The 26,562-nt window shown below is 46.2% G+C and overlaps 1 protein-coding gene across 1 annotated transcript in view; it reads left to right on the top strand.

Annotated features, from left to right (window-relative positions):
* The window catches only part of SMYD2 (SET and MYND domain containing 2), a 56,023-nt gene that overhangs the window by 358 nt on the left and 29,103 nt on the right, over positions 1–26,562 (top strand). The window contains exon 2 of the mRNA XM_053309398.1: positions 10,854–10,917. Coding sequence (XP_053165373.1) covers positions 10,854–10,917 — 64 coding nt within the window. The remainder of the gene's footprint in view (positions 1–10,853; positions 10,918–26,562) is intronic.

Below are 26,562 nucleotides of genomic sequence, written 5' to 3'. Positions count from 1 at the left end.
CTGCCCTGTCGGGGAGGAGGGAGGGCAGGAAGGGAAAGAAGGGAGAGGAGGAGGCCGAGCGAGCGAGGGGCAGGCTTTGCCTTGGCGGCGCCGGCGCTGGGATTCCCCGTGGGTCCTAGCACCGACGGAGTCGGCATCCCTGCGGAGGGCCAAGGGCTTCCGCGTGGCTGGGGGAGTGGATGGGTGGGGAGAGGTAGGAACCCTGCCCGTATTCCTTGCCCCTCTGATTTGGAAAAGCCTTTTGCCTCAGCCCATACGTGTGGTGGGGATGAGCCGTCCGTGGGTCTAGAATGGCCGCTTTTCTCTAGCCTTATTCACACGTTACGTCCAACACACGTGCCGTCGATGTACAGCGCCGGTACCTACAGGTGTTCACACAGATTGGGCTGGCTTGGACGATCCGAGGGCGGCACATGTGATAAGGAAGGGGGTCGTGCTGAGAGCAGCCAGCCGCCTGTGACTTTTGCGGGGATCTTTAAGACCGGGATTAGGAGCACGTATGGAGAGGCAAAGCAGATGAACAGCCTCGCCCCATGAGATAAAAGGAACGCGCTGGGAGTCCTCTGTAGACGTCATGGCAGACGTGTTTTCAGTAGAACCCTTTCATTATCTGTGCCGGTTTGCATGTCATCTGAACTGGCCTCCTGTTCAACACATGTCCTCTAATCCCTTTTCTGTCACTTCCTTGCATTGAAGATGCCGGTTTCCCAGGATCATCGCTAAAGTAAACACATGTGCAGTCATTAGCACACAATTCTATACATCTGTACAGCTGTATACCCATACATCATAGTGTCTGAATAAGGCTTTTGTTGTTTGCAGTGATGTAGTTGCGCGTTTAGAAGTGCCTGCACCCTCTATGACAGCCCCCATGGCCATGCCCACCCCAACAGCCAGAGAAGCTGAGAAGTACTGGCTCTCCATCCCTGTGCATCCCCCCTCCACTATACCTCTGTTTGTGTGTTCATAGTTTATAGAATGAATGACTATGCAAGTGTTCATTTAAAAAGTGAACCTGGGCAGAGGCCCCCTCAAATACAGGTCTGTGCATGTATGCACAGAAACAGATTTATGAAGGTTAAATGTGTGAATAGGGCTCTCCTCTCCCTGTGATAGTCTGAGACACAGAAAATCAACAGGTGAATCTCTGGAACCCCATGTCTGTGGAATGCTGCTCCTGTTGACTTTCTGCCTCTCTAGTCAGAGGCGCTCTTACCCCTGGACTTTGGGGCCAAAGTCCAGGGCCTCCACAGCCCCTGGGGTCCCCCCAATCCTCTTTGTTCCAGGTGGTGTGGTCATGCGGCTGAGCATGCTGCTGCTTAATTTGCAGGGGAGGGGGGCCTCCAAAGGCCTTTAGGTCCAGGCTCTAAAATTACCTAGGTGCACCTCTGAGTAATAGATCTAAAAGGGTCTGTGTGGCAATTCTAGGGTGGTTCCTCATCTGTAGAGGAGGCAGAGTCTTAGTTTAAGTATTTATTTTACAATTCTGTATTCTAACCTTCAGCTTACAATGTCAGAGTAAGAAAAATAATAACATAACATTGATCAAACAGCATACAAAATAATATTATTAAAGTCTTGTGTTAGTCATTGCACACACGTCCAGGAAATTTATTATACTAATAGTAAACTGAGGTGATTGCCTGTCAAGCCATTCAAAAATAAGGTAATGTTTTTATACATTGCAGTGTATACATGTTATACATTGTTTTTTAATACATTTTTTCTACATATGCAGAAAAATGTATGTTAAAATAAACATGTAATCCTAAAATAAGAAATTAAAGCCTTCCAATGGCTTTAATTTTTTTCCATTCCACCCCCACCATGGGGCCATTTTTTCCAATACCCCATTTTAGAGCAGGGTTCCAAACTTGGGTCTCCAAATGGCACTACAACTCCCATCATCTTCAGCCTTTGGCCATGATGGGAGTTGTAGTCCAATAACATCTGGGGACCCAAAGTTGAGAACCCTCGTTCTATAAAACTGGAAACTACTGTCTTTGCTGATAATTTTTTATCTGGTGGGGAGGGACCCACAGCTGGCAGTTCACAATCTCAGCTATGCTAAAATCCTGGCTTTCTCCATTTTTTTCTACAGTTAGCTCTCACATCTGTCCTGCGGGAGAGAAGTATGATTATTTACTCCTTTGTTAAAGAAACTGAAAACATTGGTTATTGTTGTCTGAACTTGAAACCTTCTGCATGGGAGACGACATGTGAGCACAGTAAGATATCCCCTTGGGACCACTCTGGGAAGAGCATCTTCATGCTTCTATGCAGAAGGTTCCGAGTTCCCTTTCTTGCATGTCCAAGATAGGGCTGAGAGAGACTCCTTCTAGGGATGAGCACGGACCTGTTTGGTGCTTCCTTTTTCAAGTGCCAAACAGGCTCGATGGGCAAGGACAGGTACCTTTAAGATGCAAGTAAGGAGCTCCTTATCTGTTTTCCCCTGCCTCGCTCCTTCCTCCCCACTGGCGCTTGTTTTAGAAACAGCCACACAGGGCTGCCACTGGAACCGTGTGGCTGTTTCTAAAATGACCGCTGGGGGGGGGAGAGCGGCAGGGCGGGGACGAGCTGTTAAGGAGCTCCTTATCTGCATCTTAAAGGTACCCCTCCCCACTCCGCAAGGGAGTGCACAAACAGCTCGTGCACATCCCTAACTCCTGCCTGTAACCTTGAAGAAGCCACTGCTCTTCTGTGTAGACAATGCTGAACTAGATGGTCTGACTCAGTAGAAGGCAGCTTCCTAAGTAAGATTTGCTCTGATCCCTTAAGTGCCATGTGTCGCCCAAAAATATGTCCCTGAGGGACGTGTGACTCTCGGGAATATATTTTTGGGTGATGTGGGCACTTCCTTAGGATATCATCAAAATTTGCTCTCCCCCTTTTATGCGCCTGAGGCCACATGGCTGAAGCGATGGTAGGGATACTCTCTGTCAGTGGATGCATCTTCCTGGCGCGCATCTGGTAGGCACCGCTAGATGTCTGCCATTGAAATAAACGAGCTTAGGAATGTCTGACTGTGAGTGGGATCAGGCTGTGAGCTGCTCCTTCAAAAACAGTAGCTTCTCATTTGTATGCAATGTTAGTTTGGTTCGGTGGAATGTGTAAGGCCCAGAAACAGCAGTTGTTACATATTGCTGCCTCTCCTTCAGTGGGACTTTGTCATTTGCAGTTATAATTTTTATGCAAGTTTTCCTTTGCTTGCCATAGAGGATCGCAAAACCGAGCCTCGGAAACAATGTAAATGGCCTGGTTATAGAAAATCAAGGCAGGCGGTAGTACTCTTAGCAAGCCGAACTGGCTGAAACCTCTCACCCAGTTTACAGCAGGTTGCTGGAGGGATGTCGGAGTCTGATACTTACAGTTTCAAACAGGTGGATCTCTCCAGCTGGTATGGCCAGTAAAGGCCTCAATATATTTAGAATTTCAACAAGGTCCCTTGGGCTGGAACTGTGTTGTAGAGCCTCCTGGAAAGTACAGCTTGGTATTGCAACGCTGTCAGTGACATTTTATAGAACAGTAAGCCAAAAACAGAGAGAGCCATGCATATCTGGAGCATCCGTGATTATTTATTGCCAAGGGTGGTATCAGAGCTGTTTTATAATACACATTCTATAGAGGCCAGAATCAGACACTTCATGTTTGAGGTTTAGAGAGTGCATTACTTGAGTGCATTACTTGATTCTTCAGCTCAGTATATTATATTATTCCTTCATTCATTTGATTTCTATACTGCCCTTCGAAAAAATAGCTCAGGACGCTTTACACAGAGAAATAATAACAACAACAACAACAATAACAACAACAACAACAACAACAATATTTTTCACCTTTTAAATTCTACACCAATTAAAAATAGAATTATACACCCATATGCATGGTGCAGATAAACATAATCTAGTCTGGGTTGTTGGTTTTTTTGTCATTTTGCATAATTTATTCTGGTTTTGCTAGTCATAGGTAATGCAATGACCTTGAAGTCCCACATTCAGCCATTTTCAATTGTGTTCCACCACCTCAACAGCCACTGAGCTTTCACTAGGCATTGCCCACACGCTTTCAAACATATCTTTGCAGTTATAAGAACTAGGAACTTAGAATTATTATCTTTAAAGTTGATTTCTGTGCTCTGATCACATCCTGAGATTTTTCTGTATGCCCACAGAATGGTGTAGGCACATAGTGCTAGTGAAGGTGTGTCCAAATGACCGTTACTTGTGCTCTGGCGTCTCCTGTGTGCTCTTGTCCTTTAGCATACAACTAAGAGTGAAGAGGAGGTGTCTTGAGGAAAGGCAAGCGAGCCGGAAGGCATCCATGTAGCATTTTGCTGATCTTGTGCTGGTTTCTCTCTGAATGGATCAGCTGAAAGACATCATGCATTGTATGGAATCATGAACATATAATGTTCATAAGATGTTCAAAACTGCTTTGTACCAAGTCAGACCATTGGTCCATCTTGTTTAGCATTGTGTACTCTGATTGGCATGAAATCTCGAGCATCTCAAAGAGGACCTTTTATTTTATTTATTTATATTTATATACTGCTCCTTGTCCCAAGATCCCAGGGAAGTTAAAAGATGGAAAACAATTCAATAAAAACAGAACAAATGCAGCTACACATTTTAAAAAGAGCAAGGACAGTTCATTGGCCAAAAGCCTGAATAAAAAGGGCAGACTTCACTTTTTAATGAAGGCTGGGAGAGCCTGGGACCATGTAGGTCGCAACTGAGATCGAGTTTCACAACCTGGGGGCAATAACTGAGAAGGCCCTGGCCAGCCATAAAAACATAAGAAGAGCCTTGCTGGACCAGGCCCAAGGCCTGTCTAGTCTAACACCCTCTTTCCCTCAGTGGCCTACCAGATGCCTTGGGAAACACGCAACCAGGAAATGAAGGCGTCCTCCCTCTCCAGAATACCACTCCTGGTATTTGGAGGCATCCTGCCTCTGAATATGGAGACAGCCTATATCTACTGTATCATCCATTGATAGATTTATTCTCCATGGCATAATAGCTTTATTTGAAGATACTGGGGATTGAAGCTGAGACCTTCTGCATGCAAGCATGTGTTCTACCACTGAGCTACATTTCTGCCCTATTTATCATTTAATAATAGTTAGTTATTGGGTGGGGGAAATAGCTTCCTTTCCAAAACATGCTTGAGAGTTTCCTAAATCAGGTCTACTAATACATTACGTTAATACAAATTCTTGCCACATCAACTAGGCAGGGCCTATGATTTTGCTGGCAGGGAAAAAACTGCATTAATTAGATTTAGTGCTTGCTTTCGGTATTGTAATAATTTGCAATGGCATTGTCAGAATTGGCATAGAAAGGTAGGTTATGGATGCATGTTCAGGTTCTGCCTCATATTTTTAACAGTTCTGGAGTTCATGTGTAAAATGATAAACTGATTTTCTGCATTGCTTCCTGCATGTCAAAAGTGTGGTAACTTTGTGTGTATAGCATCTTCTGCTTATACTAGTGGTCATGGTATTGTTTAGGTGAAATGTTGAGAAGTTTGTATATCATTTTGGAGTACTGCAAATGCTGCTCCCAATAACTAACAAAAAAAATAAGATCCCCTACCAAACTATACACTAACCATGTGATGAAAAGCAAGCAACAACTTAATCCAGAAAATCTATAATTGAAAATATAGACAATCAAAACAAACTAGCTGACCCCCACAGAGCATCTGTGTGCTCTTTGGGGCTGGCTTTCCCCCCTCCCTCCTGCCCTCTCTCCCCCTCCTGCCCCACTCTCTCTTGCCCTCCCCCTCCCTGCACTGAGTACTTTACTTCTGCTGCCACAGGCCTTACTGGGCGGTGGGGGCAGCCAAAAAGGGCCCCGCCACCGCTGTTCCTCCTCCCGGGTGGCGAACAGGGAAGTTTCGCTGCCTGGTTCCCTCCCGCCCCGGCCTCCCATGGGCGCCTTGCCTCCATGAGCGAGCTGTGCCCGCCGCCGCCTGGCCTCTGTGGCCTGCCGCCTGGCTGGCCTGCCGCTGTGCCAAGTACCGGCTCCGTGGCCCGCCACTTGCCTCCGCAGTACACTACTCCCATCTTCTGCCCCAGTCCGCTCTCCCCCCAAGCCTTCTGCCCCAGTCCCCTCCCCGCCAAGCCTTCTGCCCCAGCTTGCTCCCTCTTCCATTTCCCCCTCTTTCTCTCTCATTTTCTCTCTCTCATTCGTGCCCCCCCCGCTCTTTAGCCTGCTTGTGTTTTCCCTGATGGCCGTTGCCGCCTCCTCCTTCCTCCAGTCCCTAGTGTCGGGCGGCCAAGCGTTCAGCCGACTCCTTCCTGCATGGCCCTCCCTCCCTGTGTCTTCCAAAGCAGCCAGCCGTTTCTGTGTCTCTGCCCAGCCAGGCTCCACCGCCTTCTCTCCCCTCAGCTTCCCCACTCCCTTCTGCCCCAGTCCGTTCAGTTCTCATCTCCGCTTGCCCGCTTTCCTTCTTTTCCTTTCCTCCCTAAGCGGCCACTTCCCTACGTGGCCAACCGTTGCCCAGCCAATCTGGTGCCTCCGCTGCCCAGCCAATCCGCAGGGTTGCCGAGACGCATCCCCACAGAGGCATGTCTGGGAGAATTAATATAATAGATGACTAGAAATGATGTCAATGAAACTAATATATAGGATAAGAGGAATGATGAAGTCCAGTGTGGAGATTGATGTAATACATAAACAAGTCCACATATCCCTGACGGTTACTTCTGTTTCGATGTAGGTCTTTCTCAAGTGGAAATTGGTCTTCACAAAGTAACACTACTCCACACGCTTCAAAGTCTAAATTATCTTTACAGCCACCCCTACTACTTTTGAAATATTCACTTAAAGAACCAAGTTCTTGTCAGGTACAAAGCTGAGGAGACCAATTTCCACTTGAGAAAGACCTACATCGAAACGGTAATCACTGTCATGGATGTGTGGACTTATTTGTTTATGTTTTATATCAATCTCCACATTATGGACTTCACCATTCCTCTTATGCTATATATTGGTTTCATTTCATATTTTAATGTACCTGTTTTCCAGGTTTTAAAATTGTTTTATTGTTTGTTTGTTTTATGGTATTTTATATTTTTAATTGTTGATTTATTTTAACTGTCTTTGTTTTATTTGTAAACCACCCTGAGCCAATTTTGGAAGGGCGGTATAAAAATTGAATGAATAAATGATAATTGATATCATTTCCAATTGTTTGTTTTGCCTTGTCTTAGACTGTATATATTTTCAATTACAGATCTATACTGGATTAAGTTGTTGCTTGCTTTTCATCACATGGTTAGTGTATAGTTTGATGTGGGGGTTTATTGTTTCTTGTTGGTTTGATCTCACATATCCCATTATGCTTTATTTATCTTTTTATTGCTCCCAATAACTATGGGAGTAAGAGGAGTAAACTGCATATTGAAAGATAAAATGATATTGGGTGCTATACAAAGCACGAATCTTGTTATCTCACACCTGGGACAACGCAGTGATATCTTTAGGAGCATTACCATAAGCTACTTTATCCTTTCATGGAATTGATCATGGTGCTTCTATGCTAATCAATATTTCCAAGTTATTGACTTTTTCACCATAAGTTGCACACCATCCTAGTTATGGGAGAATGCTGTTAGATAAGAGATGCTTGAAATACACATTTATTGAACCAAACTGTTACTGAATGAGAGAAACATTTGGTTATCATGGATCACCTCTTCCCAGGACCACACTAGATGATATACCTCCTATATGATTGACTGCAATAGTGTATTCCTCCTTTTGGTAAATATAGAGCGAGGGTGATCCAACCATATGTCTGATTTGCACAATTCTCTCTTCTAAAAAGGAAGTGTGTGTGTGTGTGTGTGTGTGTGTGTGTGTGAGAGAGAGAGAGAGAGAGAGAGAGAGCACGCACACTAGAGAGCCAGCGAGCACTAGAGAGCTGCTCAGATATCAATGGTGCTGGCAATGATGAGTCACAGCGTGTGCGAAGCCAAAACACCAGTGGCAATGATGATGGTAGTTGTGGCAGGCATCAGAGCAAGCCTCAGGAGTGGGAGGTGGGAAGGAAGAAAGAAGGAAGGGGTTTCTTATATTACTCAAAGCAATTTGTTTCCTTTCCCCGTGGACATAAGATGTTTTCCCTCCACCTTTCCCATGGTGTGTATTTTTTTTAGCTTTTTGAGTGGGGCATGCATTTTTTTGAGTGGGGTACTGCATTTTTAAAATATGGTATATCTTTATAGAACATACCTAAATTGGTAAAAAGATAAGTTTTCATTCCTTCCTTATGAGTGTGTTGTCATTAATCTTCCTGAGGTAGACTAGAGATAGTTATTGAATAAGAAATGTTATTTGTGCCAGGAAGCCCTGTTTCCATTGAAAGTATGTTGTAAAGGAGAAGCCCACTTACCCTCCATACCCCACACTGTCGGTCACAAAACCTGGTAACTTTATCAGTTGTCTTCATCGCCTGACTCCCAAATTATGGGGCTGGCTCCTAGATTCAAAGAAAATTTGTCAAGGCCTGGAGTAAAGTCCGTGCCTCAAAATATTGGTTGTCTTTCCTGCAGACTGTAATGAATGCATAATCTGCAAGATACATCTTAGGGGACTGAGCAGATTTGCGGTTGGCTGACTCCGTGTATATAAACATAAGTGGATATTTTATTGCCACTCTTCTGTCTCATTGTAAACAAGTAAAACCTTAAGTTTGAAGTTGCTTGTACTGAAGAGTGAGCGCCTTGTTCTGTAAATGTATTTCACAGTCTGTGTGGCCAGGCCCATTGGGGAAATCCCTTTGACGGCACTCAGGTGTAATGTGTTGCATTGCAGATGTTCTGCACAGAGTACATCAGATCTGCTGCAATGCAGTGTACTTTGTAACGGAGCCTAAGAACGTCCCTCTCGCAGCCACTGTAGCCAGGGTGTGTAGAAGGGTCCCAGAGAGAGGGAGCGTTCAGGAAAACAAATTCATGATTTATCAGTTGTAGAACACTCTGCAAAGCAAAAGGTGTTCTAAACCAAGGCCCTTGGCCACAGAAGCCTCTGCATGCTACATGACTCTATTCAGCATTTAAGCTTCAGGGACTGGGATTTTTTTAAAAAACTGGTTCCTTTTGTATACACACTCCAGTATTAAACAGCTACAAATAGAGAGCCTTTGAATGTCTTAGAGAATAAAAGGAATATATTTGATTGACTCCGTAAGACAGGTTGTGTCGCTGTGCTTATTGGTTAATTGCACTGTGCAGGATGTAATAAGAAAAGGGGGCTGTGACCGCAAAGGAGAACTTTTTCTGCTTGCAAGATAGCATGACAGATGACTTCCCTGCTACCCCTGGCTTTTGCTGGACCACAGGGGTACACAGTTCCATTCACCTTGGTTGGCCCCCTCCCCCACCTGTGATGCATGCTCGTTTGTTTAACATATTTGTATGCCGCCCAAAACGCAAGTCTCTGGGCTGTTTACAACAAAACAATAAAAGCAACAAGTAAAAAGGTTAAAACATTACAACAATTTAAAACTTAAAAACAATGTTAAAACTATTTAAACCCATCAAACTATTAAAACAGCATCTTTATATATAATTCTCTTAAACGTGCCTGTTGCTAATCTCATGTGTGGCAGCTCTCGCGAGAGTTCTCAAGCAGCTGCTGGATAGGTTAGCGACAGGGATGGGGGGAGAAAATAGGGATGCCGGCTGGCGGGAGCAGGAGGTGGTGGCAGGCTGGCCCAGCCGGTGGGAGCAGAAGGTGGCCACTGCCAGGAGTTGGCAGGTGGATAGGAGGAGGTAGCAGGCTGGCTTGCTGGCCTGCATGAGTGGGGGGAGAAGTGGGCTGGCTCGCCAGAAAGCTGCACCAGCGGGGGTGGGTGGGGGAGAAGGTGGAACTGGTGGTGGTAGGTGGGCCGGCCGGAAGCGCAGATGCTTTGCGCCTGGCCCAGCTAGTCTAATTAAAAGCCTGGGTGAACAAATGTGTCTTGACTGCCTTTTTAAAAGTTGTAAGAGATAGGGGGGCTCTTATTTCAGCAGGGAGCACATCCCAAAGACTCGGGGCAGCAATGGGGAAGGCCCGTCCGTCCCTGAGTAGCCACCAGATGAGCCTGTGGCAACTGCAGATGAACCTGCAGAATGTTGAAGAATCTAACCTTCTTCCTGACTGTGAAGTTTGGGAGGGGATAGATGATCATCCCCACAGCTGTTCTGTGCTTCTGGGGCGCTCCAAATACCTTGGACTTGCAATGGCACAAGCACAAACTTCACCCTACTCTCATTCTTAGAGCTGTAGAAGGGAAGGTGGAGTATCGCTTCAGGAGGTTGTGCTGTGCTTCTGAGGTGTTTGGAGAGCCTACAAGAGCACAGTTTGACTGTGGGGACACTCCCCCTTCTCCTCTCCAGCTTCAAGCTTGAGAAGAGGTCTGGAACTGTAGCATTTCTGAGGCACTTGAGTGGGCCTCTGCAGCATTGCTACACACACACACACACACACACACACACACACGAACTCCAAGCTTGGAACTAGGAAGATAAACAGGTTTATCCTTGACCTTGTGTTTCGGTCTTGGAGGTGTACCACACAGACCAGAGGCTCCTAAATTTTAGAGAGCCAAAGAAAACCTGTCAAGGCCTGGGACGGTATCCCCCACCACACATACCTCCCTTAACTATTGTCCTTAAGAAGGACTATGACGTCCTTAAGAAGGACTATGACGGTGGACATAGGTCCCACGTGGTCACTCGCACTATCTATTCCAACATCTGCATGCTGAAGGTTACTAGTAAAGGTTGTTATATTGCTATTATATTTATTTCTTATTCACTGTCAGTGGATAGATATTACAATTGAGTGTTTATCTCTTTCAAGGAAAGAAGGTTTGTCCAAGTGTGGAAGATGCAAGCAGGCTTTTTACTGCAATGTTGAGTGCCAGGTGAGTATCACAACAGCTGTGAAGGAAAAAAGGAGATTTCACTAGTACAGGGACCGATGACATTTCTACTAGAATGGTAACCTTTATGGACTCTAGCTGTAGCACTGAGAGAGGCTGGGAAGGCAGTGAAGAAGTGCTGTTGTGGTCAGTTGCAAATGTGGAATCGGAGTTGTGGCTCAAACCATTCCAGGAATTTGGAAATTGCCATAATGAGTCACTGAAGATCAGCTGTGCCGGGTCATCGTACTGCTGAGCCATTCGATTAGTAGACTGCTACATGGCCCTAATTGCTTCAGAAGCTTCTGCCTACTTTAAGCATACCAGATGGTTTAACATTATTTCACTAAGCTGGTGAGGAAGCTTGTGCCTAGCTGAGCAATCAGATATAAAGGCTAGATATAGCTCTTTTTTGGTGGGAGGGGGGAAAAGAATCTGTTTGCAAATGTTCTGTCACTGCTGCTAATAATAATAATAGTGTGTGTCTAGAAACCAACTGTGCTTCTACTTGGTAGTCATGTACTATCATTGCTACCAGTAGATCTGTTCAGATAATTTGGATTTGCTGGATCCTTTATGCAAAGGAGGTGGGGTGGGAGTTGTTTAGCACTCTTCCACCTCTTAGAATTTATTAACAATAAGGTTTGCTGTTGCCACATCAGAAGTGTGTGCCTGTGTTTTAGTTTTTTCTTCAGATGTTCCTTGGGCTAATTCATGAGCCCATTTCTGAGGTTGGAACCATTGCCAGGAAGTAAATGGCCTTATTAAAGAAGATCCATGTGAAAAGATCACATTGCCATATCAAACGAGGTCATTCTGCACAACTGAGCTGGGAAAAATGACTTGCTGACTTGGTGGTGACCTGTTGTCCCCTGAAAGGGTCATGTGAATTAATACTACTGAGCAATTCCAAGGGTAATGGAATTGGGCATGTTTAGGAGAGCTGGTCTTGTGGTAACAAGCATGACTTGTCTTCTCAGCTAACCAGGTTGCATATGAATGGGAGATTAGAAGTGTGAGCATTGTAAGATATTCCCCTCAGGGATGGAGCTGCTCCGGGAAGAGCATCCAGGTTCCAGGTTCCCTCCCTGGCTTCTCCAGGATAGGGCTGAGAGAGATTCCTGCCTGCAACCTTGGAGAAGCCACTGCCAGTCTGTGCAGACATTACTGAGCTAGATAGACCAATGGTCTGACTCAGTATATGGCAGCTCCTATGTTCCTACCTCCAGTAGGCTTATGAGATCACCTGGCATTCCGTGTGTGTGTCCGTTCCCCCTTATCAACTTCGCAATGCCTGTACCAATATGAACCAAATCAGGTACTGTTGTAGGGGCACATAGGGACACCTCAGTGGTGTAGCTTAATTCAAGATAGCGGACCTGTAGACATTTGAGGCACAAGTGGGCTAACTTGTGGACCACCTAATGGATTTGAACTAACCAAATTTGCTACAGCTGTAGGGACACATAGGGACTAGGGATGTGCACGGAACCACGGAGGCGTGGTCCGGCACTGGGGGGGGCATGTAGCTTTAAGGGGGTGGTGGTAGTACTTACCCCCTCCCGCTGCTCTTCCCCCTCCGGCGCTGGTGCGTTTTAAAATCTTCCTGGGGCGGCAGAGTTCCTCCCTGCCGCCCCTGCCCCCGTCGTTGTCTTTCAAAGCCTTCAAAGGAGTACAGCTAGCGGCGTGCATGCGCCCTGTGCGGCGCGTGCGCCAGCGGCGGAGACAAGCGTGCGCGCCGTGCAGGGCGCATGCGTGCCACTAGCTGTACTCCTTTGAAGGCTTTGAAAGACAACGACAGGGGCAGGGGCGGCAGGGAGGAACTCTGCTGCCCCAGGAAGATTTTAAAACGCACCAGCGCCGGAGGGGGAAGAGCGGCGGGGGGGGGTAAGTACTACCACCACCACCCCTTAAAGCTACATGCCCCCGCCCTCCCGGACCTCCGGACTTCCGAACTGGTCCAGAGGTCTTTTATATTGTGCCCGGACCGAACCGTGCACACTTCTAATAGGGACGACTCAACGGCGTAGGTTGTAATGGTGTAATCTATCCTAATTCAAAGTGGTGGACGTGTGAACATTTGACGAGCAAGCTGGCTAACTTGTTGACTGCCTAACTGATTTGGACCAAATTCTGTGCTGTTGTAGTGAGTTACACAAAGGGACACCTCAATGGCATAGTTTGTGATGATGTCACCCACCCCACTTCAAGATGGGGGATGTGTAAACGTTTGAGGTGCAAGTGGGCTAACTAGTGACCCGCCTAACTAATTTGAATCAAATTTGCTACAGCTGTAGGGACACATAGGGATGCCTAAATGGTGTAATTTGTGATGGTGTCATCCATCTCAATTCAAGATGGTGGGCGTGTGAACGTTTGAGGTGCAAGTGGTCTAACTTGTGAACCGCTTAACTGATTTCAACCAAACTTGCTACATGTGTAGGGACACATAGGGACAGCTCAAGGGTGTAGTCTGTAATGATGTCATCCACCCTGATTCAATATGGCAAGCACATGAATGTAAGGTATAAGTGGAAACTGATTTGGACCAAATTTGGTACAGTTGTACAGACACATAGGAACACCTCAAACACAGCTGGACTAGGACCGGGGAGACCCGAGTTCAAATCCCCATTCAGCCATGATACTTGCTGGGTGACTCTGGGCCAGTCACTTCTCTCTCAGCCTAACCTACTTCACAGGGTTGTTGTGAGGAGAAACCTAAGTATGTAGTACACCGCTCTAGGCTTCTTGGAGGAAGAGCGGGATATAAATGTAAAAAATAAAAATAATAATGAAATAATTTGTGATTATGTCACCCACCCCAATTAAAGATGGCGGAAGCATGAACGTTTGAAGCTCAGGTGGGCTAACTTGTGAACTGCTTGACCAATTTAGTCCAGTTGTAGGGAAAATGAAAGGAAAGTAGGCAGATTAGTTCTTACTATAACAACTTGTTTTGACTACTGTTGTCATAAGCAAATTTTCAAAGTGATATTATATATACCCACTGACAAGAGAACATCTCCTACTATATGGCCATATTAAATATTATAGGTAGTGTCTGAAACATGCAAAAATAGAAAACCACATGGCTCTGTGGTCACCAGGAGTAGACACCGACTCGACAGTACAACTTTACTTTAATGGAATCAGAATTTTTGGCCACTGCTTCTGATTCCATTACTAACATGTTTTGCAGAGTTATTGAAAAGGTGGTAACATACCTGATTCCATTGCCCTTGGAATTGCCCTGTGGTTTACCTTACTTGATTTTCACTACTACTAATGCACATGGCAACTACAGCCTACATATTTATAAATAATCTGAAGAAAACGTGCAGTTGTTACTGAAGGCTTTTAAATGAAATACAACCAGATGTACCATCAGAGTTTTCTGTCTAGCTCCTCCTTCATATAACCCCAGTTGTGTTAGCTTTGTTATGCTTTTGTATCTGCCTACATTTTATACTTGCTCAGATCAGATCATCTGGGGACTTCTAGTATGATGGTGTATTTTGCTCCGCTTACAGAAATAATGAATTGTGATTGATTTTGCCAGTGTCATCGTGATCATATGGGAACTGGTGCATTTTTGCACCTCCTGCCACCATGATCAGAATTTACTGCTCTGGCCCATCTATGGTAGGATAAATGAGTGTGGTGTGTCAGCACATCTACAGACCAGCCTCATGTTGTGTGTACATAAACATATGTATTTGTGAGGTCCATGGTCAATACTCCAAACCAATCCATTTGATTTTTCTCTGGACTGTGGTGTTAATTGCTCATGGTGATAGTTGAGGAGAGAAAGCATTTATATAAATGAACAAGCTTGTGTTGTGAAAGCTGTGGGTGGGGATGGGGGTGGATTAAGACCATGAACTCTTTTAGTTCTAAAACGTTCTCTTTTTGTGAAAGAAGTCTGTGGTCAAAAACACTGCTTCAAATTAAACATAATCTCTTACAATGTAAAAATTGTCCTTTGAGCTGGACAAATGTATAGACTAATGTGCAGCACAGAAGTAAATGCCATCATGAACAATAGGGATGTGCCTGAATCAGTTTGGCGCCTCCTTAGGGAAGCACCAAACTGGTTCGAGTGCCTGCATGTGAACTAGTTTGGCAAGGCGGGATTGGTTCCTTTTAAAAAGCAGGTCCTTACCTGTTCCTCCACTACCCCACTACTTTTCTGGGCATGGTGCCTGCTTTCCAAAAGGCAGTGTTGCAGCCACATTTTCCTTTAGGAAAGTGGGCACCACACCTGGGAAAGCAGTTGGATGGCGGAGGATCAGGCAAGGACCTGTTTACCTGCTTTTTAAAGGAATTGATCCCTGCGGCTGCCCAAGCCGGTTTGGGCACATCCCTAATGATCAATGAGGCTTTCTCCCAAGTGAGCATGCATAAGATTGCAGCCCAGGTTAATCAAGTTAATTAACTGGAGTAATTGTGAGTTGTCCCCACCACTCCGACCCCCATGAAATAAAAATTACCTACAGTTAGGAAGAAAAATTTCCAAAGTCTCCAGTGTTTAACTCCTTTAGATGTCGTCTTCAAATTCTTCCCTAGAAATCCTTATTCCTTTTAAATAATTTAGGGCCTCAATCTAAAGAACTGGAGGACTGGTTCCTCATACCCAAAGGAATTTTGGACTTGTCCATTTCAAAATAGCACCTTCCCTCCCCATCAAGAAAGAAGAAAAACAGTTCCTTTGAACCCAAGATAAATTTCAGAAGCAGTTGATGATGGAGCATTGAAGGTATGCTGTACAAAGCAAAAAAAGGAAAACAATTCCACTGGGCATGCCCAAGCACTCAGATCTACCAAAAGCTACTCTTTGGATCCCAGTTTAGATTCTCAGCAATGGTTAAGTTTGATGATTACGAAATGTATATGCTTTCTGAAGGTGAGTCCCACTTTTCCTGCCCTACTGTGCCCTTAACGCTGCCATATCAAAACAGTATTCCAAGAAGAAAAGCCTTTCTACCCAGATCCCCGGATATTTTAAAATAAAAGTTTCAGGAAACTTAAGTCTTAACATGTGCAATTATGTAATAATTTTCCAAAGCCCTTCCTTCAGGTCATCATGCATAATGTCATGCTTTATTCAGTTGGACTTCAGAGTCTTGATCTTTATATTTTGAATGCACCAGTGTTGATTCAGTCTTTTCATTGCTCTGCATGAAATGCTTAGGGGGTTTTGCTCCTCGCCTGACATACCACTTCTCTTTAGTGTTTGGGGGATCCTTCCAAAGCACTTGTGTGCAATAGAAGAAGGTTGCTGGCACCGAATTCTTTTCAAACTTACCTTCAAGCATTATGTTCTTTAGAAACCAGTCTCTGCTGACTGAACATGCTGCACAGACCATCCATATCACATCTTCGTCTTTGTCTTCTACAAAGACATTTGGGCTTGTATTATTTTTTAATTGGCTCAGCAGTTCTGTCTTGAAGCCGAGAAGGACATTGGTGCCTTGATATTGAACTTGTAGTACAGCGAGGTAAAGCAAAAGTTTCTCTCACACTTCCATTGAAGGGAACACTTCTTGCTTTGGTTTTCTTCTTTATTCAAAAAATCAAATCTGAATTTCAAAGGTCTCCCTGAGTGTCACTTTAACTTTTGATTACACACACACATCCATGCTTCTTAACCCTTTTTCAAATGAAAGATTCCATGCTTCAACAAGATCCTGGTACGGGTGCAATGCTACCTGGTTTCCCTAAATACAGGTTGAGTATCCCTCATCCAAACTGCTTGAGACGAGAAGTGTTCCGGATTTCGGACTTTTCTGGATTTTGGAATATTTGCATACTGTAATGAGATATCTTGGGCATGGGATCCAAGTCTAAACACGAAAGGTTACTGTACACTGTATTTTTTTAAAAAAGGTTTTATTTAAAGTCTCTAGCACCAGAGCAAGTGGGCTGAGGTGTTTTGTTTTTTGTTTTGTTACGAGATGCTTAGCTGCAACGAGTCAGTGCAGCAGGTGCACGCCATGGTGGTTTCTGGATTTTGGAGCATTCCAGATTTCGGATGTCTGGATTAGGGATACTCAACCTGTACAGGAGAACCTTGTTATTCATGGGGGTTCCATTTCTCACCTACTAAATCGAGCAGCGGAACCACAAGTAACGAGGCGTTACTCGTATAGGAACTGGGGTTTTTATTTTATTTTATTTTATTTATTTATTTCCCTCCAGGATGGAGGGAAAGTGCTTAAAAAGAGGAAAAACCAACGAAAAAACATGAAATTCTGTACTGTACCATGCTCCATGTTCCCAGGATGTGTTTACAAATGCCTCCCAGAATTGTGGAAAAAATGAGTTTTTCCCCCAAGAAAGGAGCCACAACATGGTTCCGACAGACAAAACAGCGACTGGAAGTGATCTCCCAGCCCTCTAGGATCCGTGGATATTGAGTCTTAAGTACACTAGTGTTATGGGTATAATTAGAGCCATAGCCCAGTTAAAGAACTCTGAGAAGATTAATAGTCTGAGTTGCAGTCATTTGATTAACTCAGTGATTATCAACCAAAGGTGCACCAACTCCTGGTGGTAATTTTAAGGCTTGTAAGGGGTATTCAGAGCCCTCTTGACTCACTGACTAGTGATTAGGATCCAGCTCTGTTGCCTCCTGATCAGCGGACTTGGCTGTTATAGTCACTTTTTCCAAAACTGTGGGGAGAGCGGGCTAAGTCCACTCTCCCCGCAGACGATCAGGCAGGGAGCCCTGGGCGGCCGGATTGGCTGCCCACACGATTGCCGGCTCTGTGACGGAGCCGACGGGGGCTGGGGAGCTTGGGGGCCATGCAGCCCCCGGAAGCCCCAGTATGCCCTGTGTGAGCACTCAGGGCATACTGGGGAGACCCCTGGAGTTGGGAGGCGGCTTTTCGCCTCCTCTCCAGGGGTCGACTCGTGAGTAGGTGCAGCGTGAAGCCGCGGCTACACACGATCCAGAAAACCAGGTTTGCAGAGTGCTCACTCTGCAAACCTGGTTTGAAGGCAGGGTTTTTTGAGCGGGCTGCCCACTCTAGAACCACTGGGCTCACAGCCGAGCCTGGTGGTTCTGACGATTGGCAAAAATTGGGCTAGGCTCTCCTAGCCCAATTTTTGCCGATCGTCAGAATAGCCCCTCTGACTTGCATCCAGATTAAGTTACTTGTGAATAGTGCTATTAAAATTAGTAATTTCAGTGGCAGTAGTCATGAGTTAGTCTGGATGTAAGCCAGTGACTGTAATCCTCTGTTTCATAACTAAGATTTAAATGTGTTCTTTCCCCCTCCCTCCCCTTTCTATGGGATACCTGTGGCAACCCAGGTTGCCAATCATGAAAGCACCTACCATCACGGTTACAGCATTTCCTTCTGCAGACAAATGCTACTATAACTGTGAGCAGCGAGGTGGAAAGGGTGAGGGAGGAACTTCTGGCGCACTTTCATCGTAACTAAGAGTGTATAGTAGATTTTGCTGTAACATTTGAAATAGGGCTATCACGTCTCTCTTTGCCAGAGAACCTCTTTTACCTCTCACTGGTAAGCTGTGGGTTGCAGTTGCTGCTGAAAGAGAATCAGTAAGAGGGGTTTGATTCTGCATTCCAATTCTGATTTGCAGGGCAAGGACAAATAAAACAGAAAAGGGTGGTTTGTCTCAAACAAGGATAGAAGGCAGGAAATTGCCACAATGTGAGGAGGAAGAGGAAGCATGCAGGTCTGTGGCTTCGGGTGACTTATTCACATCACAGCAAGCCATAGTTTGGATTTGCATCTGAATCATTACAGAATGTTGAATTGGGTGGTTCATAATTGGAAACGCTAGTTTCTAAACAAGACTCTTCTACAACCAAGGATGTTATATGTTCCCAGCTGTAAGCTGACATCAACCAGACCTATTAAACCAGTATGAGATATGAGTGAAATTGTTTTAGATGAGAACTTTAGTTTTTTACATTGGTCACTTTTTTTGTTTGTTTTTTGTTTTGCCCTTGAATTCCTACAACGTGGTTGATGTGCCTCGAATGCCTGGGTTAGCTGTGAGGCCCTGTGTGGGAGATTTTGTCCCACAGGCTTGTTCTAAATACTAACTATTGGGGATTTTGGTTTAGTCTTAGAACCCTCTAAGCTGCTGGCACATCTACAGCTCATGGGGTCCATTTTGAACTGCCCACTGGAGGTATCCCATGTTTCCACTTTGATTTTTTAAAAGCAGATGTCCTAGCAAACTTCCTTTCTAGAAGTTTTCTCATACTGTCTTAAATCAGAGTGAAATATTTTTGGCATCTCCCCCCCCCGCCCCCAACCTACAGTATCATTAATACAGCACTAGGGAGTTGGCTAGAACAATGCTGCCCGCTACCAATCAAACGGCTTAGAGAAAATGTGGGAAAGAATGTTAAACGTGATCCTGCTGTGATCACTAAAAAGGCCTCTGTCAGAGTGTTTCCATGCCAGGTATTACTCAGACACTGCTCCCCTATTCCTGCTATGTTCCTGGCTTTTATCTTGTTTTGCACAATTCAGCCATATCTTGTCCCTTTAACCACCTTACTAGTTCACATAACTCAGTCGGATTCTGCCTGAGGAAAAATTTTAATTAACGATGCTTAAAGAATAAAAGGGTCAGGACGAAATGTTGGAAGGACATATTGGCATTGTCAGTTTTTCATCTTACTTAATTTTCTTTCTTTTCGGTGATGGTGGTGATATGAACATGAGTGCCTGTGTTAGATTTAGAACACACTGAGGTCATTCACACAATCAAAAACTGTGTTCTACCCAGGTACGGGAGCTGTGTGTTCGGAGGTCTTCCCCCTACCTTGCTTCCACACAATCACTTCTACCCAGATTTTCCTCCTACCTAAAATTGGGAGCATACAGCTCTCAAACATTGGTAGAACACAGTTTTTGATTGTGTGAATGACCCCACTTGTTTTTCTTCCTTTCATGTACTTAGAAGCTAACAGTTTAATGAGGATTTTGGTTAGCATTCTCTCTCTCTCTCTCTCTCTCTCTCTCTCTCTCTCTCTCTCTCTCTCTCTCTCTCACACACACACACACACACACACACACACACACAGTTTGTGAAATATAACCTTGTTCAGTCATTGCAGTTGGAATTTCAGTAGATTTTCCATCATTATTGAATTTTTTGTTATTGCTTATCTGGCAAATATAAGGGGAGATTGCTGCAAAATCTTCCAAAGAATTGGTTTTTAGATTATTGTTACTAGCACTGCTATTGTGTAATTTCCACTGAACACAGAATGATTTGTGGTGATCTTGTGTTGCATTTAATTTCTAATATATCTCTTGTAGGGATGTGCACGAAATGGATTTTGCATTTTGTTTTGAGCTCGAAATGAAATTCAGATGGTTGAAATGTTTCGAGTTTGTTTTGTTGAAACAGCTGGCTTTGACAGAACACATTCAAAACGTTTCTCTTGTTCTAGCCGTAGGGAACAATGGGGAACTTGAAACACACCATTGTTCCCCATGGGTAGCTGCTAGGGACACCAAAGTGGGTTGGGTGGCAGGGCATGATGGGTGCTCCTTACCACACAACCAACAAAAGAAATGGGCAAGTAGGGGATTTTTAACACATTTTTAACCTTTTCCCCAAATCCCCATGTCCGGCTTCACATCCTGTCTCCTCTTCCCATCCTGGCTAGGCTTATTGGGACCGGCCTCAGAGCAGGGACAGGGAGGGAGTTGAGCGTCACCCTTTGTCCCAGGCTGCTTGTTCCTTGTGTCTGCCCCCTCCATGCCCCCCCGACACTCTCCACCAGCCCCCTTCTCATCCCTGACCAGCTCCATATATGCCTCCTCACAGGCTATGCATCACCCGGCCCCAATTACGGGGCCAATGCCCCTCTTTATTACCTTTAATTGATTACCCCTTACAGCTGTTGCCCAAGCCTCTCCCCCTTCTCCTTCCTCCTGCTCAGACCCCCTGCTTTCGGGAGGCATGTTGCTGATGTTATCCTCACATGCCTCCCCCTCGGTCTTATCAGGGCTCTGCTCCTCCTCCACTGGAGCTGAGTCCCTGCCTGTTGGCAGTCTTTCCTTCGTCTCTCCTCAGCTGCTACCCATCCCTGTCGCCTTGGGCCCTCTCACCATTCTGTCCTCAGAGATAAGGACAGCTGGCCTCGCCGGACACCCCATGAGAAGGTGGGGGGTGCAGGTGCAGACAGTGTGGGTTGGACCACCATGGCACAGCTCAAAATGGTCTGCCAACGGAGCCTGCCCTGTTTTGGTGGTGGTTCTGGGGCTTCTGGTTCCTTCTGCGGGCCACTCTCACCACCGCCTGCAGTCCAGGAAGCGGAATGAGTTCCTCCTGCTCCTCCACGGGGGGTTGCACTGCCAAGGGAGATTGGGGAGGATAGCAGCGGACACAATCTCCTCCGCTGTAACCGGAAGAGCTTCTTCCCTGTCAGGGGAGGACCTCCCCTCTAATTCTAGCTCATCTGCCAGCGGCGGCTGTACTGGAAGACCACCCTCCTCTGGGAAGGTGAGCCTGCATGCAGGCACAGCAATGTGGATGATTTGGGGGGTGGGGGAAGCCCATCTTGCCATTGCCCACCACAAGCAGCAGCGCCCCTCCGCCCTGCTTGCCCGTCTGCTCCTGGCTCTGTCTCGCACCCTTCCGGACCTCTTGGGGCTTTTAAAATTCAAGCCCTGACTCTGGTGGGTGGGAGAAGAAGTGCCTTTAAGGTGGGTATTTAAAGGGTGTGGGGATGGTCTATATGCTGTGTGTGCCACACACAGTGCTATCTATAGCACTGTAGTGCACAAGAAGCTAGAAAAATTAAATCTCCCCAAATAAAGAAGCAGGCTTTATTTGCAGGGGAGGGGGTGTTGTTGGAGGGGAGCGAGCAACAATGGGGTAGGTCTAAGGGAAGGGGAAGGGGATTACTATGGCCTCTTCTAAATTAACCCAACCCTCCAGTCCCTAATTCCTTCCACAAATTAGGTCTTGTTTAAAGAACTCTAACCTGACCTGACCAAGGGTCGGGCAGGGGGCTTATCTTCTTTTGGCGTCTTCTGCCGGAGTCTGGCCAGTGCTGCTCTCAGGCTGAGCAGACACTGGGATGCAACAGCCGGTGGTAGGTCAGGTGGGTTCCAGGCAGGCACCCACCTACCAACCCCTCAAAAAGCTGAGGGGGGGGGAAGAGATATTCTGGGAGGCTGAGCACCAGACAGAAGTCACAGAGCACACCAGCCTACAAAAACAAAAAATGAACTCCAATCCAGGCACACAACAGCAGCAAAGGTGCAGCTTGGGGCTGCAAAAGAAAAGGTCAACACAGAAACCCAGTTATTAAAGCCACTGGGGGCCGGTTACAAGAAGAAGAAGAAACCCACAGAAGAAGACGAAATCCACAGCAGCACCAAGTTAAAGCCATTGGGGCTGCTGGGGGGAAATAGTGGGGTGGGGGAAGCAGTTGCTTGGTACTGCAAAGTTGGTGGTGTGAAGACAGATAAGCCAGCAGGCACACTATGTCACTTTCTCCACTCCCCTGGGCCAGGCAGGTCCCAGGCTACCACCACCAGTCTCAGTCTGTGCTGCTGTGTTGCAGTCTCTTTGATACTGCCTCCTTTCCTGAGAGGCACACTATGAGACCTCTCTGGCCTCCCAGTCCTTTAAATATGTTTTGAAAATCTCTCCCTTGGCTCCCCGCTTCCCCCTCCCTCCTCAGCCAATGGGGGCACATTGCCCGTGACAACACTTGATTTGTATGATAACAAGCCAACCAAGAAGCAAAGAGATCATAAGGCAATCAGAAGCCAGTGCCTGTAAAACCAATCAGCAAGGGAAAGATAGCTTCCAAAATGGTGCTTGGAGTGTTGACATGTTCCAGTCAAAAAGGGAATTATGTTGTTGTTGTTTGTTTGTTATTATTCACACTTGTATACCGCCCCCCCCCCCCCGAACTCGTGTCTCTGGGCAGTTCACAATGATATAGAACAGTTTAAAACACACATAAAATACATTAAAACAAATCAAAACTAACAATTTAAAAATCAGTCACAAAATTAAAACCTATAAATTATCCAGAAGCTGAAGAAGTCTGGGTAAAAAGATAGATTTTAAATTAAAAAATAAATAAATTGTCAGAGATGGGGGGAGACGGACCTCCACAGACGACTGCATTGGATGGTGGGGCTCATAATGAAGGAGACATTCTCTCAAATACCCAGGGCCCAAGCCATTTAGGATATTATAAGTTATAATTAGCACTTTGTATTTTGCCCGGAAACCTATAGGCAGCCAGTGTAACTCCATCAGCAGAAGTGTAATGTGGTCTCTCCGAGAGATGACCCAGAGACCAGCCTGGCCACCACATTCTGAACCAACTGAAGTTTCCGGACTACGTACAAAGGCAGCCCCATGTAGAGCGCATTACAGAAGTCAAGTCTGGAGGATACCAACAGATGTACCACTGTTTTGAGGTCACTGATCTCCAAAAACGGATGCATCTGGCGTATCAACTGAAATTGATAGAAAGCACCTCTGGCCACCACCTCAACCTGAGAAACCAGGGAGAGGTGTGGATCCAGAAGTACTCCCAAACTGCGAACCTGTTCCTTTTGGGGAAGTGTGACCCCATCTAGAACAGATAGCTCAAAATCATGTCTGGAGTTCTGACCCCACACAATAAGTACCTCTGTCTTATGTGGATTCAGCTTCAGTTTATTCTCCCTCATCCAGCCCATTACTGCTTCCAGGAAGGCATTTAGGGAGGATATGCCAGATCCTGAAGAAGTTGACATGGAGAAGTAGATCTGGGTGTCATCAGCATACTGATAACACCCAGCTCCAAATCCCCTGATGATCTCTCCCAGCGGTTTCAGGTAGATGTTAAAAAGCATTGGAGAAAGTACGGAGCCTTGAGAGACACGATACTTAAGCTCAGATTTTGAAGAGCAACCATCTTCAATCAACACCATCTGAAATCTGTCCGAGAGTTAGGAGCGGAACCACTGTAAAACAGTGCCTCCCACCCCCAACATTCTCAGACGTTCCAGAAGGATACTATGGTCAATAGTATCGAAAGCCACTGAGAGATCCAAAAGGACCAACAGAGTCACACTTCCTCTGTCAATTGCCAATTGGAGATCATCCATCAGGCCGACCAAAGCAGTCTCCTTCCCATAGCCCGCCTGAAAACCAGTTTGAAATAGCTCTAGATAATCAGTTTCCTCCAAGACCGACTGGAGCTGAGAGGCCACCACCCTCTCAATTACTTTGCCCAGCCATGGGAGGTTGGAGACAGGCCTGTAGTTGCTCAGCTCTCAGGGATCCAAGGCAGGCTTCTTCAGAAGTGGTCTAACAATTAGGCATGTGCACGGACCGGTTCGGAGGCCATTCTAAAGGCCTCCAGACCGGTCCGGACACGGGGTGGTTTTGGTTCGGGTGGGGGGTTCTAAAAAGAATAGGGGGGGCTTTACTCACCCCTTCAAGAATTCTGAACGTATATATTCGAGTAAGCGGGCGGCATACCTCCCTGCCGCCCGCTTCACTCCCCCTCCTCCGGCGGCGCGCGTTTCTCCTTAAATTTCCGGCTTCAATTGCAATCGGGCGGCAGGGTAGCTCCCAGTCCCTGCCACCCGGCTCTTCCATACCCCCGTGTCTCGGCTGGCGGCCGCCCCCTGCTTAATCACAGGACCCTGCCACCCCTTCCCTTCCAATACACAGGCGGCCGGCAGGAGAGCTCTCCTGCCGACCCCGTCCCCTTCCCCGGCTCGGCTGCAAATGGCTTCCTAGAAGCCATTTGCAGCCGAGCCGGGGAAGCGAGCGGACGGCAGGGAGTTCTCCCGCCGCCCGCTCGCTGAAGTTAACGTTAACGTTAACGTTAACGCTGGCGGCCGCCCCCTGCTTAATCACAGGACCCTGCCACCCCTTCCCTTCCAATACACAGGCGGCCGGCAGGAGAGCTCTCCTGCCGACCCCGTCCCCTTCCCCGGCTCGGCTGCAAATGGCTTCCTAGAAGCCATTTGCAGCCGAGCCGGGGAAGCGAGCGGACGGCAGGGAGTTCTCCCGCCGCCCGCTCGCTGAAGTTAACGTTAACTTCAGCGAGCGGGCGGCGGGAGAACTCCCTGCCGTCCGCTCGCTTCCCCGGCTCGGCTGCAAATGGCTTCTAGGAAGCCTTTTGCGCAGGCGCGCAAAAGGCTTCCTAGAAGCCATTTGCAGCCGAGCCGGGGAAGGGGACGGGGTCGGCAGGAGAGCTCTCCTGCCGGCCGCCTGTGTATTGGAAGGGAAGGGGTGGCAGGGTCCTGTGATTAAGCAGGGGGCGGCCGCCAGCCGAGACACGGGGGTATGGAAGAGCCGGGTGGCAGGGACTGGGAGCTACCCTGCCGCCCGATTGCAATTGAAGCCGGAAATTTAAGGAGAAACGCGCGCCGCCGGAGGAGGGGGAGTGAAGCGGGCGGCAGGGAGGTATGCCGCCCGCTTACTCGAATATATACGTTCAGAATTCTTGAAGGGGTGAGTAAAGCCCCCCCCCCCACACTCTTTTGGAACCCCCCACCCAGTGCCGGACCGCAGCTCCGCGGTTCCGTGCACACCCCTACTAACAATTGCCTCCTTAAGACAAGGAGGCATCCTGCCCTCCCTCAAAGAAGCATTTATAATTTCCACCAAACCTCCTCCTCCAAGCTTTTGAGCTTGAAACAGGCTGTTTATTTGAAGGGCATTCTGTTTCGAGCTTGAAACACTGAAAATGCTCCGTTTTGAGTCAGAAGGTTCCAACCGCGAAACATTCTGCAAACCCCTAATCATAGTATTTATGATTCTTTTGAGCATTTTCACACTAAAGCTTGGTATATGAGGATGCTTTCATCTATCGGCTTTTCATCTGATACTTTAAATCCGGTCCTCAGCAACATTCTCAAAGTTGAGAATCTCTGTTTTAAATGATATTGGCCCAGTCTGCTGGGGCTATTCTCATTCTGACGTGTCTTATCTCTTTGGGCCCTATGATTTAGCATGCAACCATAAGAGGACTGTTCTACGATTTAGAAAATACATCATCATCCATTATCATCAGGGTATTTGTATGCTGCTTTTTCACAAGAGGTTGTGCCCCAAGGGACATGCATAGTAAAAATAGCAGCAGCATCTGTAGAAACATATTAACAGCAGTTTATTAAACTAGCAATTTCATATCCGAAGGATAGCAACAACATAATAGCCCTATTCACACGTTTAAAACCTGGACAAGTGTACAGTGTACACAGTACATATCTGTACACAGTTAGTTATTTGCATGTTATATTGAACACAGCTACAACAATACACTTCCTATCCATACCAAGCATTTTAGGGGCCTATATTAGGTTCACTTTCAAACTGAACGCAGGTGCAGTCAGTCAAAGAAAACATGTATGAGTATACAGACATCTGTATGCTCGTACAGCATAGTCAGAATAAGGCTTAAGTCACCATTACATTAAATAGTACATTTATACCAGTAGCAGCATGTTGAATCATTTCTGCAACAATCAACTAGAAAAAGAAGGAAGAAAACAATACATAGCAAAATATAACATGAACTCTTCAAAACATCAGTATTAATACAACTGTGATTCAGAGCTTATGCAAGGGATCTTTCAGTTTGTGGAACACCAACTTTCTGACACAACTAGATAATTT

The sequence above is a fragment of the Hemicordylus capensis genome, chromosome 1 (assembly GCF_027244095.1).
Source record: "Hemicordylus capensis ecotype Gifberg chromosome 1, rHemCap1.1.pri, whole genome shotgun sequence".
Classification (NCBI taxonomy): domain Eukaryota; kingdom Metazoa; phylum Chordata; class Lepidosauria; order Squamata; family Cordylidae; genus Hemicordylus; species Hemicordylus capensis.
This window is presented reverse-complemented; position numbering and strand designations above follow the sequence as displayed.